The sequence below is a fragment of the Coturnix japonica genome, chromosome 1 (assembly GCF_001577835.2).
Source record: "Coturnix japonica isolate 7356 chromosome 1, Coturnix japonica 2.1, whole genome shotgun sequence".
NCBI lineage: Eukaryota > Metazoa > Chordata > Aves > Galliformes > Phasianidae > Coturnix > Coturnix japonica.
Window position 1 is genome coordinate 104,229,114 of NC_029516.1, and position 20,758 is coordinate 104,249,871.

The following is a 20,758-nucleotide window of genomic DNA, read 5'->3' on the forward strand; positions in this document are numbered from 1 at the left end:
AGAAGAGTCTTACTGAAACACCTTAAACAAACTATTACTTTCTGTTCTTTTTTATTTCAATAAGCATTTTTGCCTTACCTCAAGCAATACAATTACTGCTAATAAGTTTCAGGTTTATTTACAGTTATACTTAACTACTTAACTGAAAATTGCGAAAAACATGTGAAAAATGAAAAAAACACAACTGACCTTCTGACCTGTATTGCACAGCAAGAAACATCCTGTTCCATACCTATCCAGAGATCAAAGAAAAGTTAAAAGTAGGTCATTTAAAAGATAAGCAGTTACTGCTGTTCCTGAATCCATGACTCCCCTACGGAGAATCAAGATATCACTTTTTTTTTCCCCTCAGAATTTATGTTACCATTAATGGATGATGAAACCATTCTCACACAGTTTATTTAAATGCAGCCTGAGGCTGAAAAATCTGGTTCCACACTTTCTCTCTGATCATTTATTGTACAGTACCTATCAAGGAGCAGACAGAGCTGAAAACTGAGTACAAATTCCTCTTTGCTGGCAGTGTTTACTTACTTCAGTTTATGCTGACTATGAAAGCCACTTTATAAAATAAATATTTCACAACTTTTAAACTTTTTAAACTTTTTAGTTCAAACTTTTAAAGGTGAAAATGCAACAAACTTTGTTCCTGTCACAGATTGTTGGGTTTTTTTTTTTGTAAACAAATTCAACTTCTAAAAATTGCATGTTTCTCATTTGAAACACTACATGTATATGCACGCACATGCATACAAAAACATAGTTTAACAACATCATACTCTGTGCTCATTTATTCTAACTAATTAAGAATTGGTTTTTATGTAATACTCTGAAAATCCAAAGCTTACAAATAGTAACAAGAAAGTCTTAAATTATATTTGTAGAATAAAAAGGACAAAGTAGTGTAACAAAATGGCTAGAAATCTCATCTGATTTTTTGGCTCTAGGTGGATATTTTTCCAAGCATCTCTTATTTTATATAAATATTTCTTATAAAAGTGCTTTGTGACAAAATTGCTCAGAAGCATGTTTGTTTTAACAAAACTAACTTTGACTTGTGCAAACTTGTAAATTGACTTGTGCATAAGTATAAAAGATAACTTAGAGGTTAATTAGCAACAAGTATAGATTAATGTGTAATTACATCTATGAAAGTCCAATGCTGTGTATATATCTAGATTCATTAAAGCAAGAAATAGCAGATGAAACAATAACTTAAGCATTGAGCTTTTCCTCAAGTAAATATTTGATTACATTGCATGCCTGATTTAACTGATCAGCTTTTTTAAACAAGGGAAACTAAGATGCTGAGAACTGGGGAAAAAATCAGATTTAAAATTCCCCAATGACAGAGACACAGAACCAAAGCTAAGCACTTCAGCTTAAGTGATCTTTCCCCATCTAGCTGTACTGTGTGGTTTTTGTCATTGAAATCTATGCAATCTTAATTCACATTGCCTGTATTTGTTTTACTTTAGACCACACAATTTAAGTTACAATAGCAAATACTTTGCTCTGTGTTTTGGTGTATCTTAAAATTAAAAACTTTAAATTAAAATTAAAAAACACAGATATTTTCTCACAGTGACTCTGTTCCATACTATACATCACAAACCATTATGCTTTAATAACTCCAGTATTTTATTTGGAAGTCAGGACACTGTTCAATTTCTAGATCAAAGTTGAAAGGTACAGCTGTAGTTATGTGGTAACTACAAAAATATTTGTCAGTTAGCTCAGAAGAGAACATAATGCTAAATTTAAAACAGAGCAGTGACCTACTGTTTATCTCACAACATTCATCATAACCTACGTGTTTTTTGCTTGCCCATCTTGGAAGCACATTTGCCCAACAAGAGCAGCAGACTGGTCACCTAAGCACTGAAAAAAAGAATTATATTTTTTAGCAAATGTCTGCATATAAATCACATTCACAGACAAGTAGTATGAACAGGTATATTTAACTATAGCTCTAGCCTATTAGGAACACACAGCGAATTGAAAGTGAGGAAAAACCTGTAGAGATAACTCTCTTCCCTTTGTAAGAACTGTAAACAAAATGTGTCATGATCCTTGTGGTAAATAAAAAATATCAAAATTAAAATTTATTAAATGTGTGTTGTGGGAAAAAAGATGAGAATCTTCCTCAAATTTCTGGATTATGTATATACTGAATCCCTTTTACATACAAAGCAGAGCTTGGTTCCATTCTGTAATGCTATTCATTTCCTTAACGATTCTCAGTTTTCAACATAACTACCTATATGCATTACAGTTGACAGCTGTATTTCCACGGCCAGATCTTAACTCCTTCAGTATTAATTCAACTTCAAAATTCATTTCATGTTAAACATGAAGCTAAATAACTTGGAAACCAACAACTTTCTTTGTATCAAGATTCACTCTTCTTAAAGATTTTTGCAGTGGAGTTACATCTCGATCTAAAATTTGAGTTAAAGAAGTTGACTTACCCCAGAAATTGGTACACCTGTCAAAGCTCCCATTTTCTGAATCACAAAAAGAGAAAGGAAAGCTCCAGATTAGCTTTCCATGAATACAATTTAAGGCAATCAAAAAGAAGCTCAACTTATATTTGACTGGGAGATAAAAATTTGCATGCATAAGAGAACAGATGAAGTCATACAAGAATGGATAGTCACTAAATGCTGTATAAGTTGGCTTTAAAGAATGTATTTTTCACTATTTCAATTCTATTAAAATTCTCTACTAAGAAATGGGAAATGGATATAAAATATTGATAAGGAAAACAGCATTCTGGAGAAAAATACTTCTGGTAGGAGAAAATTTATTTTAGGTATTTGTTGCATAGAGCATGAAGTGAAGAGCTACAACTAAAATACATAAAGACAGATTCCTGGGAGAAAACAAACAAACAAACAAAAAACAACAAAAAACAACCCACATGAGAGAAGTAAGAAAGTAAGAAAATAAGTAAATCCTGTTATGTTTTATATATGAAAAGCAGAGATTCATTGCATAGAGTCACTACTATTCACTGTTTTAAATTAACTACATCTTAGTTAATACGAAGAATATAGAGGTAAATAAAACCCAGAGCTTTCTTCTTTTTATATCACTTTAAATAGAAATCCATTGAAGCTGGTTTAAGGTTGGTGAATGAAAAAAAAAATGTAAGGAGGCTTTAATGCCTAAAGGGTCAAATAAATATGATTGAGCTGAGCTGCACATTGGACGTATACAGCCCATGAATAAAATCAGGCAGGAAAGAGTCACATAAACTATATGGTTGAGTTGTGCACTGGACTTCAGCTTCATGCAGCTCATTCCTAAAATGTAGCAGGAATTTTACCGGTATGCTCAATGTCATCTCAATAGTTCTTAATACATATGATGTTTTTTTAAATCACAGTGTACTGAAAGCAAGATGCAGTGTAACATGCAGTCTGTGTCAAGACTAACAGTAAAGTGACTCGAAAAAAAAGTAATTGTTAGGCAAAGACGGATGCCTCATTTTAAGATAGAGCATTTCAAGCGCATAAGAACCTCTTCCAAACACTACCACATAGTTGTTCAGTTGCATTCTTACAATAAGTATCATAATAAATATATATCTTGACAACAGTTACCTCTGTGGTAATTTTTTTCTCTGTGGAACTGTGAAAGTGAATTTTCAGTGAAGCCATGCAAGTGCATTTCCAATCTGTTTTTTTGTTTTGTTTTTTTTCTAAATTCACACTTAATTTAACTGGATTGAAGGTAATTCAGTTTAAAAATGGACTGAAAACCCCAGTGTAATCTGATGTTTCAGTATAACAACACTTACTAGACAATAGCTCTATTCTTTACTTCAATATGAAAGTAAATATTCAGTAGCCTGCAAACTAAAGCACACACATACAGAAACATTATATTTTAGAATTGTATGTATTTTATATATAATATTTATATATTTAATATTTTATATTTTAAAAAAAAAATTTGTTGTGAACAGTCACTGTAATATCTCAAATTTGGAAATACTTGCAAGTTTATAGGACTAGGAAGTGTGCTTTTACTAATTCTAACATCAGTGGAAATGCACAGCATATAAACAGAGTGGATGACATACAGGTGGTCAGCCTAATAGAAGCCTTTACTCACCAGGCTAGGACAGATTTTCTAGTCAGCAAAAGGAGGAAAAGAAAAAAATAGTAGGAAGAAATGGGAAAAGAAACACAAGTACAAATTTAAAGTAACCAGCTATTCTGCTTCAGGTGCCACGTTGTAGTATCTCATTTCTTATTACATTATTGCCTAGTAGTATTTAGTTTGCTCCACTCCTTCAACTTAATTACAACTCACACTTATCTGACACTTCTAATTAGTGAAAGTCAGTAATGATTTCTAGTGACATCTTTAATGACACACTAGTAAAATTACTTACATTTCAGGCAAGTTGGGTTTGCATTTTAAATAAAAATATTTTAATTTATCTTAAGTACAACATGTTTTTATGTTCTTAGTAAACAATGGGGTAAAATGTCAGGGAAAAAATTAGAGAAATCACAATATCCAGCTTATCTTATTCTGAAGGTTTTAAGAATAAATTAACTGTCACTTTATCAGAAGAGTTAGTGCCACATCATATTAAATCTGCAATCTCAGGCCCATGACAGAAATCCATATTTTACTCCTAAATAATCTTCAGTGCAACCTCATTACTTCTGATCTACTAAATATACCTTGCATTTTGACAGGTAGCTTCCACAGTACTTGTCAACAAAAATCAAATTTTTGTGCTTATCAAAAACCTCTCCCATCCTGTTTTATCTACTTGATACTTAACATCTGGCAGACATTTACCTTCATATAATATCTTACAGCAGGAGATATTGACATCCTAGTCTAGTCCTAAGTCAAACAATACTAGTCCAGAAAAAGCCATTAGTTTGAATGAAAATTCTCTCAATTGATTCTGACATATTTTTACAAGATCAACCTACACACACGCACAAGGATACATACCATCAGGCCATAAATCTCAGATGAGCTTCGTACTTTTGGAAGTATTTCCATCGGAATATCGAAGAATCTGAACACAATACAAAATAAGTTATATATGTGGTCTGTGCTAAATCAGGAAGGATTTTGCATTTATTTTCTTAAACAAGTTTAAGGTATAAGGAAAAAAAATATATAAAGGGGAATTTAAATACCTAGGATTTCATGCATCACTGTATGTTTCTCAATTTCTCATAAAATGTGACACTGAATTAGAATATATTTGGGTACTTTGAAGACATATCTAACTCTTCCAACACTACCTTTATAATATAGTGATCAATAAATTTAAACTCAAAATAGAAACTCTATCATTGTAACTACAAATGAAATTAATGAATAGACAAACTATTAAATGTAATTGTTTTCATGAAACAGTCTTCTACCCACAGAAAAATTCAAGGCTCTGCTGTTAAAAATTACTTGTAATTTAGACATTTGGTTAACAACAAATCTTACATATTAACAGTAAATACAACAGTAATTGTGATTATAAGCTAGATAAGAAATTCTTACTATTGAGTGTTTTTTTAGGACAACATTTACAGAATCCACTTAAATAGCATTATTACTATAAAGCTGAGCTTACTGGCAGAGCTCAGGATCCCAATCCAAGGAATGAATGTTGAACAACATCGTTCTACTGGCATTAGTTACATCTGTACAGTGAACACCTCCATTCTTACCACCTGTCAAACACTGAATAAAGAAAAAAAATCAACAGTATTTGGCATGAGAAGATACAAATTTATTTCAACAAATTACAAACAAAATCTAAATTCACAAAGCATTCAGATTGGGAGTGGGAACACCGATGCTTCTGCAACAACTAAAACCAGATACAGTAGAATAAAGGCACGGGAAAGATAGTAAGGGCACAGAAATACCTCCTGGATTCTTATTTTACAAAGGCGGCTAATATATCTTTCTAAAGTTCAAGTTTGCCCAAAAGTATGAAAAAAGTTATCCAGCAACCTATAAATGGGAAGTGTTGTCATATGCGTCATGCACATATGCAAAAAATACATAAAAATAAATAAAAATAAATATAAATAAATAAAAAACTATGCAGTTGTTCAGAAGAGGACTGTATATTGTTACAAGCAGACAGTAAATAACTAAAATTTTGGTTTTGTCTGCAACTTTGGGAGAAAAAGTTTTATTTAGGAACTTGCAAACAGGAAATTGAAATTCATTTTTAGAAGAGTGAAAATGAACTCATAAATACATACCCATATGAGCCACGAATCAACAGTTCCAAACATCGCTCTTCCATCATCAACTGCTTTCCTAATCTCTTCGACATTATCCAAAAGCCACCGAAGTTTCACTGCACTGAAGTAGGTGCAAAGTGGAAGACCAGTCCTAAACTGTAAAATGAAAAACATAAATTAGGAAAAAAAATAATCAAACATTTAACATAATGCCGAGATATTTTCCACAACTACTGTTGTTAAATAAAAATGGACCATAGTAAGTAAAAGAGTCAAGACTCAAAACTCAAGAGAAAATTCATAAGCTTTTTATGAAAATAAATTGTAAGCATTCAGTAAGCAAGTCTGAAAATATTAAACCTGAAGAACTACTGCATAATGGACACAGATGAAAGCTGAGCTAAACCCGGATCAAAAATCCTTTATGTAGGAACAGTTGTTAGCAGAAATCCAGAGTTATCTAGGATATCTCCATATGGCTTTACAGAAAACGAATTTGACAAGGATAAGCAGCATGCCACACAAAAGTCAGAATTTGTATTCTACTTGAACTTAAAAGCAAGTAAGTTTATATACTTTCCTCATGTTTGCTGGCTATAGGAAGATATATAAAATATTTGTATAAGCAATCAAGGAAAATGTATATCCAAGAATTATGACACTATTCTGCAAGCATTTATTTCCAACCTTTGATATATACTCATTAAAAATATATATATATATTTTTAATAAAATATCTTTGCACTTTTCAGACTGGTTGCAACTGAATTTAATACTACAACATATGAGGAGAAATGATAATGAAACATTTCATATCAACTAATGATTTATGAACTTTTTTTTCTACTTGCTCTTTTTGGAAGAATGTTTAGTTATTAGACAGGAAGCACATAATGAAGTCTCACAATTGCCCATCGAACTTCTCTAGCAAAGTATTTAAGGTATATTACCAGTTTATTTGAGGAAAGTAACTATTTTCCAGTCTCAGACTGGTGCGTATAACATTATGCCCATTTTTTATTATTTGACAAGCTGGAAGCTACAACTGACTGACTTTGTTTTAGGCAATTTTTCAAGAAATACCTCATGACACAATATACTATATATTATAGCAGTAAGAGTTCAGCTACTACTTAATATTCTGTAATCCCTCTTACCTTAAAAAAAGATTTGTTATTTCCTGGAATTCTCTTAAGAAGCCTGTCAACTGTTGACTGAGTTCTTAGGTCAAGCCACACTAGAAACATGAATAAAATAATCAAATGATCTATTACAACAACAGTGACATGAGTAAGATGCATTTGTCAGTAAATTCCTGTCTTCTTTTTTCTTCTTCTTCTTTTTTTTTTTTTTTTTTTCCTTTTTAATACTGAACTTATTTTACAGAGGCCACATAAACTCATTCAGAAGAACTAACGATTTGTGATATCGGACATGATTTTCCACATAAAATAATATATATTTTTCTCTGCTAGAGCACAAGTGAATGACTTATACCACTTCGTTTATAGCGGATGAGTGCTATTAATTTAGAAGGTTAAAACAAACAGTAGGTTGATTATTTACTATAATTACAAAACTTTGAACTAAAGTGCTATGCCAGAGTTATCGTGGTAGAGCTTACAATAAAGCTGTAAACGACATGTATTTAAACACAGAAACGTCCTAGTCCTTCAATAGTACAATGCTAAATTTCCTGGCACTTGACATAAGCTGAGAGAACAATTCTAGATAATCACAATTTCTAAGGAGGCATAAGCAGAAAAGCCAAGGAAAGTAAAAAATTCAATTCCAAATCATTAAGTATTTTTTTAAACTCATAAACAAAATGTTTACTTTATGGTTAAATCCCAAGAATCCTAACCATTTAGTAAGCTCCTTCATTTAAAATGAAGTGGTTTTGCACAAGCCAGGCCTTCAAGGCTTGCTAAGATGTCCAAAACACTTCAGGAACTTTGTTTTTTGTTAAAAGCTTATTAGGTATTTTATTAAGTTATTAGGAAATAGTTGTAACAGAATGTGGCACTCGTGTATATAAACACACAGCTAATGATAGATCTCAAACACTCAAAAGAAGTCAGTAGGCCAGGCCACAGCAAGATGCACACAGAACTAGGACAGCATTTTTTCTACAACACACTCACTTTGCAATATTACACGTTATAAAGTTATAGTAGTTACCAATAGCATTATAAAGAGGTTCTCCAGTCGTCTTGTCCCAAACCACTGTTGTTTCCCTCTGGTTGCTAACTCCAATGGCTTCAGGACAAAATAGAAAGAAGTATCCTTTTCAGAAGGTTTATTTTCCCCTTTTTGGGGTGTGGGAGGGAAAGGAGAGGTGGAGATGAGGGAGGAACATGTAAGGAGAAGAGGCAAGTAAATGGGAAATAAAATGCTTCCAACTTTTTCACATTACAATCTAGAATAATTACTTCTAAAAATTGAGCACTCAACTTATACTGCTTAACCAGTGCTCTAATTCCTTTTTATTTTTCCACAAATTAAGGCAACATTAACACTGACAGATAAACTAATTTTCACCAATAGCACTTGAACAGTTTACATTTCAGAATGATTTTGCAAGATTACGTAAGTCTATTCTGCAGATTTTTGCCTTGCTAACATATCTGAACAACATCTTTTCTCATCATTCCTCCCAAACAAACTACTCTCAGTGAAATTTAACATTTTCTTTGAGGCCAGGGTGAGCTGCCACCTTATTTTTTATTGACTTAAAAACTAGAGAATCTGACTTGCTCAACTATGAGCATGTTAAAGCCAACGGTTTCCACTTAGAATACCTTTTATGTTAGTGATGTCTATATTCAGCTGCTGTAGTTTCTCACAGGTTTTTTCCACACATTCAAGGACTGACTTTAAGATTTCATTTGGATCTTGTTCTACCCACCTAGAACAAATAGGAAATATCAGTTAATAAAATGAAAAATGCAAGTCAGAAAGTTACATTTAGAAAAAAAAAAAAAAATCAATTCTGAACTAAAATCAGCTGAGCATTTTGTCACAACCACAGCTATGGATACGTATTACATATCCATAAAATATTTAGTAAATTTCAAAGCCTTCTTTAAAGAGTAAATGTTATTTCATAGCAAAACTGACTGCAGAAAAAAATAATTTTCTTCTATCGCAGGCAGAGGGCTTAGGGACAAATGGTAGACACATCAAAAGAAAACAAACACAAAACATCTCAGAGAACACACTAAGCAACCTCTCTGGACAAAGCTGAAGAATATAACTAAATTGTAAAAATAGGCAACTTAGCCTCTTTAAACAAGACTGCAAGTGTGTGATTGGCCAGAAAGGAAAAAGCTAAGTCTTTATGAATTTCATAATTCACAATATATACTGGGTACCCAGTCTAGTTATTTTACACCATGTTTCCCACCACAGTCACTTATAGCAGATACTGTTTTCTCAGTAGTTATTCACCAACTTAAGTTTTGGTCATGCGTAGATGACAGTATATACAGTCTATCAAAATGTATGCAAATGAATAAAAAGCCACAAAAAATTCATACCCTTCCTTTGGAAATTTCTGCTGTATCTCAACTTGATGGTGACTCAGGAGCTCTGCTGTTTTTGCATTAAATACCTGAAAATAAATTACACAATTGGATTTTCTATGAACACAGAGGTTTAAACAACAATAAATGAACATTTATGATTTGGAATAAATATAGTTAAATGATAATTGATAGTTATTTACTAATCTATCATTAACAAAACCAACCAACCAACCAAAAAAAAACTCCCAACAAACAACCAAATACCCATAAACTGAGTTCAGATGTATGAATTCATCCAATTAAGGAGCAAAGAATATTTTGGTAAGCTTTGCTGCCAATTATGGGAAATAGCCATATTCTTCTTTTCTTGAGGAGGTTTTAGAACTTAAATTAATGATATACATTAGAATACATTTCTCAGTCAGTAAAGCAACAAACGCTAGTGATAACAACTTTTCTTTGGCTTCTGCTCTGTTACTCTGCTGCCACAGATATGGCAAAAGGAGAGATCACTATCACTGTGTCAGTTTTAGGAAAAGCAACAACTTTTAAGAGACAGATAATCACAACCAGTTTAGAGCCAGCAGAAGGGATCTAATTGTGAATAATGAAGAAGCACCTAAAAGGAAACTATTTCCTAGTGCAAACTGCATATACAGAGCTCATAAACAATCTGAGAAGAAGAAGAAAATTACTGTGGCAACACAGTGTGTTAAAAAGGAGAAGAATATGCAGAAAGGTGACTTAGATTTGGATACACTGCAATAGAAGAAAGAGAGAAGAGAATCCTGAGTGCTATACTAATGGCCATTCTTTAGGAAACATGAAGTGGAGTTTCTGCCTTGCAGTAGAAACTGAAGCAGAAGACACAAAACTTTTCATTAACTTCCATTAACAGTGGTCTGATTCTGAAAGTAACCCACTGTGCCAAGCCAAAATGACACTAAGTAAAACATTCAACTTGATTGTATAATGAATAACTGACATGGCAATAACCATGTTCCTAGGAAAATAGCTCTTTCTCACTATCACCATTCAGAACCTTTTACCTAAAGAACATTCAGAAACCTTGGAAGTAAAATCTAACCAGAGAATCAGGTCAATTGCAGAACATGCCAGCAGGACAACACCCTATCTTTTCCCAGTAAGCAGAGTGGGATTAGATTTAGACAATTCCTCTCATACTGAAGGTATAAAATTCAGTTATACCCTCCTATTCCCTAGGATATGACTGAATCCTTTCTAAACTTGCTTGGAAATCTTCTCATTTCACAAATTTTAGTAACTTCTCTTAGAGCTTTCAATCAATAAACACTTGATTTCATTAAGATAGTACTGTCTACTTTCATAGAATCATAGAATCACCAAGGTTGGAAAAGACCTAAAAGATCATCCAGTCCAACCATTCACCTATTACCAATAGCTCCCACTAAACCATGTCCCTCAACACAACATCCAGTCATTCCTTGAACACCCCCAAGGTCGGTGACTCCACCACCTCCCTAGGCAGTCCATTCCAGTGCCTGACCACCCTTTCTGAGAAGTAATACTTCCTAATGTCCAGCTTGAATTTCCCCTGCCGTAGCTTGAAACCATTCCCTCTGGTCCTATCACTAATGACATGAGAGAAGAGGCCAACCCTCAGCTCACTACAACCTCCCTTCAGGAAGTTATAGAGAGCAATAAGGTCTCCCCTGAGCCTCCTCTTCTCCAGGCTGAACAGTCCCAGCTCCTTCAGCCTCTCCTCGTATGTCCTGTGCTCCAGACCCCTCACCAGCTTGGTTGCCCTCCTCTGAACACGTTCCAGGGCCTCATTGTCTTTCTTGCAGTGAGGGGCCCAAAACTGGACACAGTACTCAAGGTGTGGCCGCACCAGTGCTGAGTACAGGGGAACAATCACCTCTCTGCTTTGAAACTATTGGCCCAACTACTGCAAAGAACAGATGAAGTTCTGATTCTCCTGTTTCTCTAAGACTTTAAAGTGTATCTTTAGAGAGAAACTGAAGTTTAGAAACATTTTAGTTACAAGTTAAAATCTCAGAATACTGCAGGCCTTAGAGATCTGTAGCCACCTCGGGTACAACCACCTGCTCAAAGCAGGGTAACCTACCACACTAGACCAGGATGCTCATGGATTTTTTCCAAGCATATCTTCAAAACCTCCAAGGATGGAAACAACACCATGTCTCTGGAAAATGCTAAAAGCTAATATTCCCACACAGCTCCCCAGAAAGGAATTCTTAAAGAGATACATGTTCTTTATTTTCTGTTACCAGCTGGAGACATCACAGAGAAAAGCACCACTCTATTTTTTTCACTGTATTTACTTAGCTGTATTTCACCTGTAAGCTCTGCCTTGGCATGAAGCTATCCTAAGAGGGTAAGCTCTATCAGTACTACATGCTTGGAAGGAAGCAGTATAATTGGATAAGGGTCTTAAAATGCTGAGCAATAGAGTTAATAGGAGAGATTGTCTTGCATGTATGTAAAAAGATAATTTTACTTGACATTCCCTTTATACCAAAAGCGTAGTAACATCTATGAAGCTTTTATAAAGACTGAAGACATTGTATTAAACACAGGTTCAGTACATATTTATCTGACCTACTACCAACATTAAATATTACTTAGTAATCATTCACCGTTAATCACTTTAGTATTCCTTGAAACAGGAGGCAGTACATAAGGATTCCTACCGCTAGCAAGAAATAAATACGGACTCAATTAGACAAGGTCATTCATTAAATCTAGTGTATGCCCTGCAGATAACAAAGGGGGAAGCCCTGGCAGAGAAAGGCTTTTTGTCTCCTTCTGTTCTAACGGGAGTAATTTCTCAACAAAGAGAGCGTCACTACAAGTGCATAGATCTTTTCAATGCCCATAGAGAACTAGGTAAACACGCTCTCCTAATCTATCACAAACAAAACCACAAACTTCTGACATATTCAACAAAAGCAGTGGACTCTCCTTGTACCTTATCGCAAGGGATTAAGAAGTTTCACCAAGAACAATATCATGTTATACTGTGATAATACAATTCTGATACACAGAAGGAAGCCAAACATGAATGAAATGTTACATTTAAACCAAGAGGAAAATGGTAAGCAATGCAGGGAGTAAGCTGAGGAAAATGGGCCTCCTGCCCCCCACAAACTGTAGCCAAAAAGGAAAAAATACATCCTTGTTTTCACTGACAGTGGTAAGAGAAAGAAATTGGTGACAATGACTAATTCAGATAAGGCCAAACACACTCCTGTTGAAACAGGTTTGAGGTGTATTTCCATCACTGCTTTCCTTCCTTTCATATTCATTAATAACTGACTTCAATATACGATACAGGTCTTTCAGACAATTTTGCCCTCATTGTATCATTGGTAGTTACAGAGGAACTGCCTAGGCCATTTGGATACATGGATATGAGGACTGCTCTAAAAGTAATGCCTCCCATTCCATTATGTCAGCCCATGATGTCAGAGGTGGATGTTGGTGGTGTGGCAGTAGGGGTTGGACCTCCCCACCAGTATCCCATTACATGTTGTTGCTGTGTGAATGATGGCAGCAGAGGGGCAGTCTGACACAATGGTGCCTGAAGTAGAAGCGGGCATGAAGCAGAGGCGCATCATTGAACTCCTCCATGTGGAAACAATGGCATCCGTTGACATTCATCAACATTTGCTCAACGTTAATGGATGTTAGCACACTGAGGTGGTGGATGGTGCATTTCTGCAGCAGTGACAGCAATGGTACAGATTTTTTTTGAGCACAGCATGCTCAAAAGGCTCTTATTCATCACTGGTGAAAACGCACAGCTAATGGTGGTGACTGCTGGAAAACAGTATTTTGTAGCTGAGAACTTATCAAGTAGTGTTATTATGCTCTTTGTAGCTGTTGTATTTTCAGTGGAAAGTAACAGGAGGCATTATTTTCAGAGCAAGTTACACATCCTGCAACAGAGATAATTTGATGGAAGACAGTGAAAACATCCAGAAATATACTGAATTCTCTGATGGGAGATAAAAAAAAAAAAGGAATACATACTTTCGGTCCACTATAAACAAATCACCCAAAGAATATGAGCTAGAGCTCTGAATCTTACAACAATGAGGCAGAAAAAGAACACCTAAACAGCCACACTGTATGTAAACAAGCAGAAGAGCTGATCATTTAACAAAAGCTCTGTCTAAAGTCTCAAAATAATGGCACATTTAGGAGTGTAAATAGTTGCATGGCATTACATTCACTCTTCTTAATAGAAAAGAATCCATCAGTTGTAATGAATTTGAAAGAATGAACAGAAATGTGAGGCAAACAAATATAAGGCTCATACACAAGTAACTTACAACTCCTCATAAGCTTTGCTACTTAAGACAGCTGCGCAACTGCCTGCAGAAAGCTATGTTAGCCTAAGCTGTATTTTCATCAGTTTCCATCAAGCTGAAGCAGCTATTATAACTTTGATGGCAAATAAGCTCAGAGCCAGAGTTTTGAAATTGCAATGAAATCAACCCAAGTGGGGAAAAGATGACAGACAAACAGTAATTCCACATCCAGCATTTAACTAGAATTAGTAGGTCAATTTCATGAATGAGCACAGTTTAACTTGTCTCCTAGAAATTGTTGGAAAAGCTCCTTGTTTGGAAAGCTCCTGCTGAATAGCTGCTCTCCCCCTCCACCCCTGGAAGCACTTATGATTATGGGAATAAAACCTAAACTATAATGTACTTTCAAAAGCTAAGAGTGAGGGAAAAGTTAAAGCATTTGCAATAGTTTCATCTCATTACCCCTATTGCATAGGAAGTTCCACATGAATGTGCGGAAGAACTTTACAGTGAGGGTGACGGAGCACTGGAACAGGCTGCCCAGGGAGGTGGTGGAGTCTCCTTCTCTGGAGATATTCAAGACCCGCCTGGACGCCTACCTGTGTGACGTGGTGTAGGGAGCCTGCTTTGGCAGGGGGGTTGGACTCGATGATCTCTAGAGGTCCCTTCCAACCCCTACAATTCTGTGATTTTTAACCCTTGCTAGCTATACAATCAAATTTTGCTCTTTCCCAAAGTGCTGGGCTATTTCTGCAGACAAGCAGTATGGATTCCTCTCCACAGGGCAAGCTCAATGGATGCTAAGTGTTTCCCTAAGAGGCAGTTTTTGCTTACTGAAAAGAGTTGTAAGTGTGATATATTTTTATTTGCAGTCTTTCTTCTGGAAATGAAGTACAGGCACCCAAGGAGGTGAGAAAAAAATATCTGTGGTTGTCTGACATACTGTACGTGTACTTGAACTGTGCAGGCCCTCCAGTGAATATTTCAGTTCTTGCTGCTTTTGGATAAAATGCCAGAAAGACTATATCTGGAACAAGCATTTCAAGAAATAAGGCATGGGTTCATATGGTCATTAACTCAAAACTAAAAGCTTTTAGCAAAAGTAGCAGAAGTCACAAAGAGTTTTATGATATAATTATTGAATAAAATAAAGTAAATCAAGAGACGCAAATATTTTATGAATGCATTTGGTAAAACATCTAAATCAGAATTTAATCATTCAAGTATACATGTTTAGCCTATCCACTTTGTTTTCCAGCTCGGTTATCTTAAGAAAATGAGCCAAAGCAATTGCAATGCCATTCAGAGCACTGTGCTCTGAAGTCTAGTAACTAACGCTGAACTTATTATCCATGTTCAGCCCAATTGAACAGAAATAATAATAATAACAACAACAACAATAATAATAATGAGATCTCACGCGAGTAACTACAGTTACTCTTGCAGATGAAAGTAGCTTAGAAAAAAAATCCAAGTCAAGGTGCTCTGATGGCAAGACCACAGCACGAGCTATAACTGTTCATGTGTATTATGTGTGTAAGAAATACAAGGATAAACAAGGAGCTATGGCAACAGGAATGCACTTTCCTCGGTTCTGCTGTTTCACACAGCCTCATTCACGTGGGCAGAATTTCACAAATCTTTGCTTCTGTTCATATATAGAATCTCAGCTGGAAGAAATCTCTGGAGTCGTCTATCCTGACCCACTGGACAATTAAGGATATATTCAAAGTTAGACCAGGCTACACTGGGCCTTCTCCAGCCAGGTGTTAAGGCACCTGCAAGATGGAAATTCCAGTCTTCCCAGGTGCCTGATCCAGTGTTTGAGCCCTTTAGGGGGGAACATTTGTACTTTATATCTATAGGAAATTTCTCTTGCTGCAACTTGTTATCACTGCCTGTTGTCTTTTCCTGTGCACCTCCAAGAAAAGTCTGATTCTGTATTCTCTACAAACTGTGTTTAGATAACTGAACCAATTACAATGCTCCCATAGATTTCCCATGGACAAATAACCCTTGGTCTTTCATGTTGCATGCTGCAGCCTACAGACCATGTCAGTGACCCTCTGCTGGACTAAATGCAGGTTTTCAGACACTCTGTTCCTCTGTGGGGACAGAAACCAGACACTGCACTTTCAGTGCTGTCTCATCAGAGGCACAAAGACAGGAATAATTAGTTCCTTTGATTTGCTGGCTGCATTCTTCCTAACGTGGTTAATCTTTGCCAGCATGAGGACAATCTGTTCTCTCATGTTCAACTTGCTGTCCAGCAGGACCCCAGATCTGCTTCCATTAAGCCTTCTTAGCCTTCTGTCCCAAGTATTAGACTTTGTTGAACTTCATGATACTTCTGCCGGGCCACTTCTCCAGTCAACTGCTCCTCACAATCCATGGCCACCTGCAAACTTGAGAGTACATCCCAAAACATCATCCAGGCTGTTGATGAAAACTTGCTACCATCCTCTGTGGAACACCATTTGTAAATCAGCCTCCGTTTAGACTCTGACCTATCGATAGTACCTTAGCCAGTTTTTCACCCAGATATCTTTAAACCACTATCACAGTGAAAAGATCAAAACACAACAAGAGAGCCAAGGAAATATCTCAGATAGAAAGAACACATTACATTTTGGCATAACGTGTTTGAAAGAAAGGTGTCTCTTTTGACTGTGGTAATCTCTTCTAATGCAAGATTCTCCAGACGCATGCTTTATTATCTGATTGAGTGACGTAGCTTGTAGCAGATCCCTGCTTGCTTGGACCTCTTCTTCCTCTCTATCCCACATTCTGATTTTAATTCATTGGAAAAAAAAAACATCCTCAAATTCATGCAACTTTATTATCGTAACAGTTTGCTCACACCGCCAAGTCTAAGAGAACACCATATTTTGAAAAGAATTTAGGGAAGCTGAGATGAATACATGAAGAACTGAAAAGACAAGAAAAGTGAAAAAGCGTGTTTTCTTATTTAATTGTGAAAGCATCTTGATCCCTGAACAGAAACATTTCTGTTCAGAAACCAAAGTGACAGTGTACAAACTACTGATGAATGTATCTAGTATGAGAAAGTTCTTGTTACAACCTATAAACAGTACTTGTCAAAAGAGACTGAGTATAAATCTAAGGCTGGAATTGTCCCTTTTAATTGCACTGGCGTTTTATTTTTACACTAAGAGTTAACTCAGCTGCAGATATAAAGCAGACAAAAATGATTTTCAGGCATTACAGGGAACTTTTCCAGTGTGGGTTTTTTTGTTTTGTTTGTTTGTTTGTTGTGGGCAAAGGGCTCCTGACTGCCATTCCAGATAGCCCACTGGTGTCATTTGTCAGTTTGGAGTTTCTCTCCACCCCCGGATCTGTGCTTTGTCATTTGACAGTCCCGTGAAGGTCGTGATATTGAGAAATAATTGTAACACAGGTCAGGAAGACACTCGGTCCCCTGCTTCAGGGAAGAAAATTTCCATGCAAGGGATTCACGTTCTTCTCAGATCAATGTGGCATTTTATATCTAGTCGCTATTTCACTTGCACAGCGGAAGTTATCACCGGCGTCAATATCAAATTGCTACGACTTACTGACTGGGAGGCAGGACAGCGTTTGCAGAGATTTGCAAGCAGGAAGCTTATACAGTAAATTACATACACGGGAATAACATTGCCGTCTATTGCATAATACGGAGATAGATCCTTAAGCTCAAGGGCTGTTATCAGCCATACCCTCCTTGCACAAACCGTGCCTTCCCGCAGCGCTCGGACCCCTCGGCTCACACGGGGGGAGGGAAGGGGACGGCATTAGGGCCAAGAGCGAGTACGGGATGCGCTGACACGGAGCCGCGGGCACTGCAGGCCCGAGGTTTCAGCTGGGAACTCAGCACAGTCACCGCGTGCTTTAACGCTACAGCACATCGCGGTCACCCAAAGGACAGCTCGCGGGGATCTTCCCGCAGTTCCGAGTGCCGGGCTGAGACAGCCGTCCCACTCACACCCAGCCGTCACAGAATCACACGGAATCACAGAATGACCCGGGTTGGAAGGGACCTCAAGGATCATGTAGTTCCAACCCCCCTGCCTGGCAGGGCCACCAAACGTACACATTTACTACATCAGGTTGCCCAGGGCCCCGTCCAACCTGGTCTTGAACACCTCCAAGGACGGGGCCGTCCCACTCACACCCAGCCGCCCCCTCCGCATCCCCTCGCTCTCTCCCCACGGGCAGAACGGAGCACCCCGGCACCGCCTCCGCCGCCCGCCGCCCGAGCTCCGCGATGCTCTCACCAGGAAGCGGCTGGAACTGGTGCCCTGATCGATGGAACCCACCAGCGGCCCCAGCACCATGCGGTCCGACGCGGCCATGGACCCCTTCCGCCGCCGCCGTCGCCGCCGCCGCCACCCGTCGGCACGTCAGGGCGGGTAACGGCCGCTCACGCTCCAGCACCGCCTCGCTGCCACCGGCGCGTGGCTGCCGGACTGAAGCCGGCGGGGCGGGGCGGGGGGCGCTGCCGCGCGCAATGCCAGAACGCAGCCAATCAGCGGCCGGGGCGCGGCGGGGGCGGAGAGGAGGGGGCGGGGTCAAGGGGCCGGGAAATGGGACACGGAGCGGAGGGGCGGGGGCGGGTGTCACGTGATGGGCGGCGCGCGGCCTCTCCTCAGGGCCGCGGTCAGTTGGGTGCGGTGTGGTGATGGCCGTTGGGATGGGGGTGCTGAGGCGGTTCGTGAGGGGGACTTGAGAGCAGCTCGGCTGAGAAGGACCTGGGGGTTCTGATGGACGAAAGGCTCAACATGAGCCAGCAGTGCGCTCTGGCAGCCCGGAAAGCAAATGGGATCCTGGGCTCCATCAGGAGAGGGGTGGTCAGCAGGGATAGGGAGATGATTGTCCCTCTCTACTCTGCTCTTGTGAGGCTCCATCTGTTGTACTGTGTCCAGGTGTGGAGCCCTCAGTACAAGAAAGACATGGAGATTTTGGAAAGGGTCCAGAGGAGGGCCACAAAGATGATCAGGGGGCTGGAGCACCTCCCCTATGAGGACAGGCTGAGGGAGTTGGGTTTGTTCAGCCTGGAGAAGAGAAGGTTGCGGGGTGACCTCATTGCAGCCTTTCAATACCTGAAGGGAGCTTACTCCCAGGAGGGGAGTAAACTCTTCGAAAGGGCTGATAATAGCAGGACTAGGGGAAATGGTTTTAAGTGAAAAGAGGGAAGATTTAGGTTGGATGTTAGGGGGAAGTTCTTCACTAGGAGAGTGGTTAGGCCCTGGAACAGGCTGCCCAGTGAGGTTGTAGATGCCCCGTCCTTGGAGGTGTTCAAGGCCAGGTTGGACGGGGCCCTGGGCAACCTGATGTAGTAAATGTGTATGTTTGGTGGCCCTGCCAGGCAGGGGGGTTGGAACTACATGATCCTTGAGGTCCCTTCCAACCTGGGTCATTCTGTGATTCTGTGGGACAGTGTTGGGTTCGGTCGTGTGTCGAGCATATGCTGGCAACTCGGGATGAGCCTCTCTGAGGTGGAGTCTAGCGGCTAACGCTCAGGATACAGTGGGGGGAGGCTTCTCCACCGGGGGAAGATGTCCGCTGAAGCTCAGCTGCTCTGTGGGCTCGCGGCCGAAGAGGCGGCTGAGGGCTTCAGCCGGGGGACGTGGGGTCTGCATGGCTGTGTGCAGCCTGATCCAGTGTCTCACAGAAATACCGAAGGTGTGTGATGTCGGTTGTCTTTTCTCAGTGCTTGTTGCTAACCAGTGCTTCAGGAAAAGCTGCCCGTGTTGCAAGGCCCGTGGTGGAATTGCAAAAGCTGCAGATGCTGACTAAATTGTACAAGAAGTCACCTCATGAAGCCTTGCAGTAAATGGGCTTCTGCAGACTCCAACAGATAGATGACGCTTGCCTCCTTGGAGCTACAGCATCTCTGTATGCACTGAAACTCAAGGAATTAATCTCAAGGGATCTTATCCAAGCCTCAATTCATCAGTATAATTATTAGAAAAAGTATGGGTTTTGTGTTGCTTTTTTTTTTTTCTTTTAAAGCTTGCCATATGTGTTCTGAGCTTTAGGTAAGGTACAGCTGTTTTCAGCAAAGACTGAGGTATGTCAAGATCCAAAAATATGAGGAAGCAACATCATGACTAATACTTATGCAAAACAGTAAATACCTATGTTTGCAAGTTTTCACATTTGCCTGTGTAAAATCTATGAAGATCACTGGCTTGCAGAAAATTCATTGGGGGAACAAGTGGTCAGTTTTCACAATCACAGAATGGGCCAGGTAGGAAGGGACCTCAAGGATCATGAAGGTCCAACCCCTCCACCACAGGCAGGGCCATCAACCTCCACATTTAATGCTAGATCAGGTTGCCCAGGGCCCCATCCAACCTGGCCTTGAACACCTCCAGGGATGGGGAACCCACAGCCTCTCTGGGCAGCTGTGCCAGCACCTCACCACTCTCATAGTAAAGAACTTGTTTTTGTACAGATGCTCCAGCAGAGTGTTCTCTTTATTTTCATACACCTGGAAAAGTAGTGCTGGCAATGATAACCAAGGCCATTTTTGTAACCTGCTCAGACCCTTGAGCAAGACAGGCAGAAACAAAGAGCTTTGGCAGACGCCAGAAAACAGGGTCAGTGGGAACAACTTATTCTTCCCATGTCATTCAACAGTGCACTCTATTGTTCACCCTTTATTTAACTGTTA

The 20,758-nt window shown here is 38.7% G+C and overlaps 1 protein-coding gene across 4 annotated transcripts in view; it reads right to left on the reverse strand.

Annotated features, from left to right (window-relative positions):
• GK (glycerol kinase) overlaps positions 1–18,572 on the reverse strand; it is a 37,055-nt gene extending 18,483 nt beyond the window's left edge. For 3 of the 4 annotated variants that reach the window (XM_015885156.1, XM_015885146.1, XM_015885133.1), the window contains exons 1-12: positions 18,357–18,572; positions 9,776–9,849; positions 9,038–9,144; positions 8,418–8,495; positions 7,394–7,473; positions 6,255–6,392; positions 5,612–5,721; positions 4,987–5,053; positions 4,123–4,140; positions 2,472–2,507; positions 1,814–1,881; positions 190–232 (exon numbers count right to left, since the gene is read on the reverse strand). In XM_015885156.1, coding sequence (XP_015740642.1) covers positions 190–232; positions 1,814–1,881; positions 2,472–2,507; positions 4,123–4,140; positions 4,987–5,053; positions 5,612–5,721; positions 6,255–6,392; positions 7,394–7,473; positions 8,418–8,495; positions 9,038–9,144; positions 9,776–9,849; positions 18,357–18,434 — 897 coding nt within the window. In that variant the 5' untranslated portion in view covers positions 18,435–18,572. The remainder of the gene's footprint in view (positions 1–189; positions 233–1,813; positions 1,882–2,471; positions 2,508–4,122; positions 4,141–4,986; positions 5,054–5,611; positions 5,722–6,254; positions 6,393–7,393; positions 7,474–8,417; positions 8,496–9,037; positions 9,145–9,775; positions 9,850–18,356) is intronic. The other variant, XM_015885138.1, reaches the window with a different exon arrangement.
• Between the last annotated feature and the right edge of the window lie 2,186 nt (positions 18,573–20,758).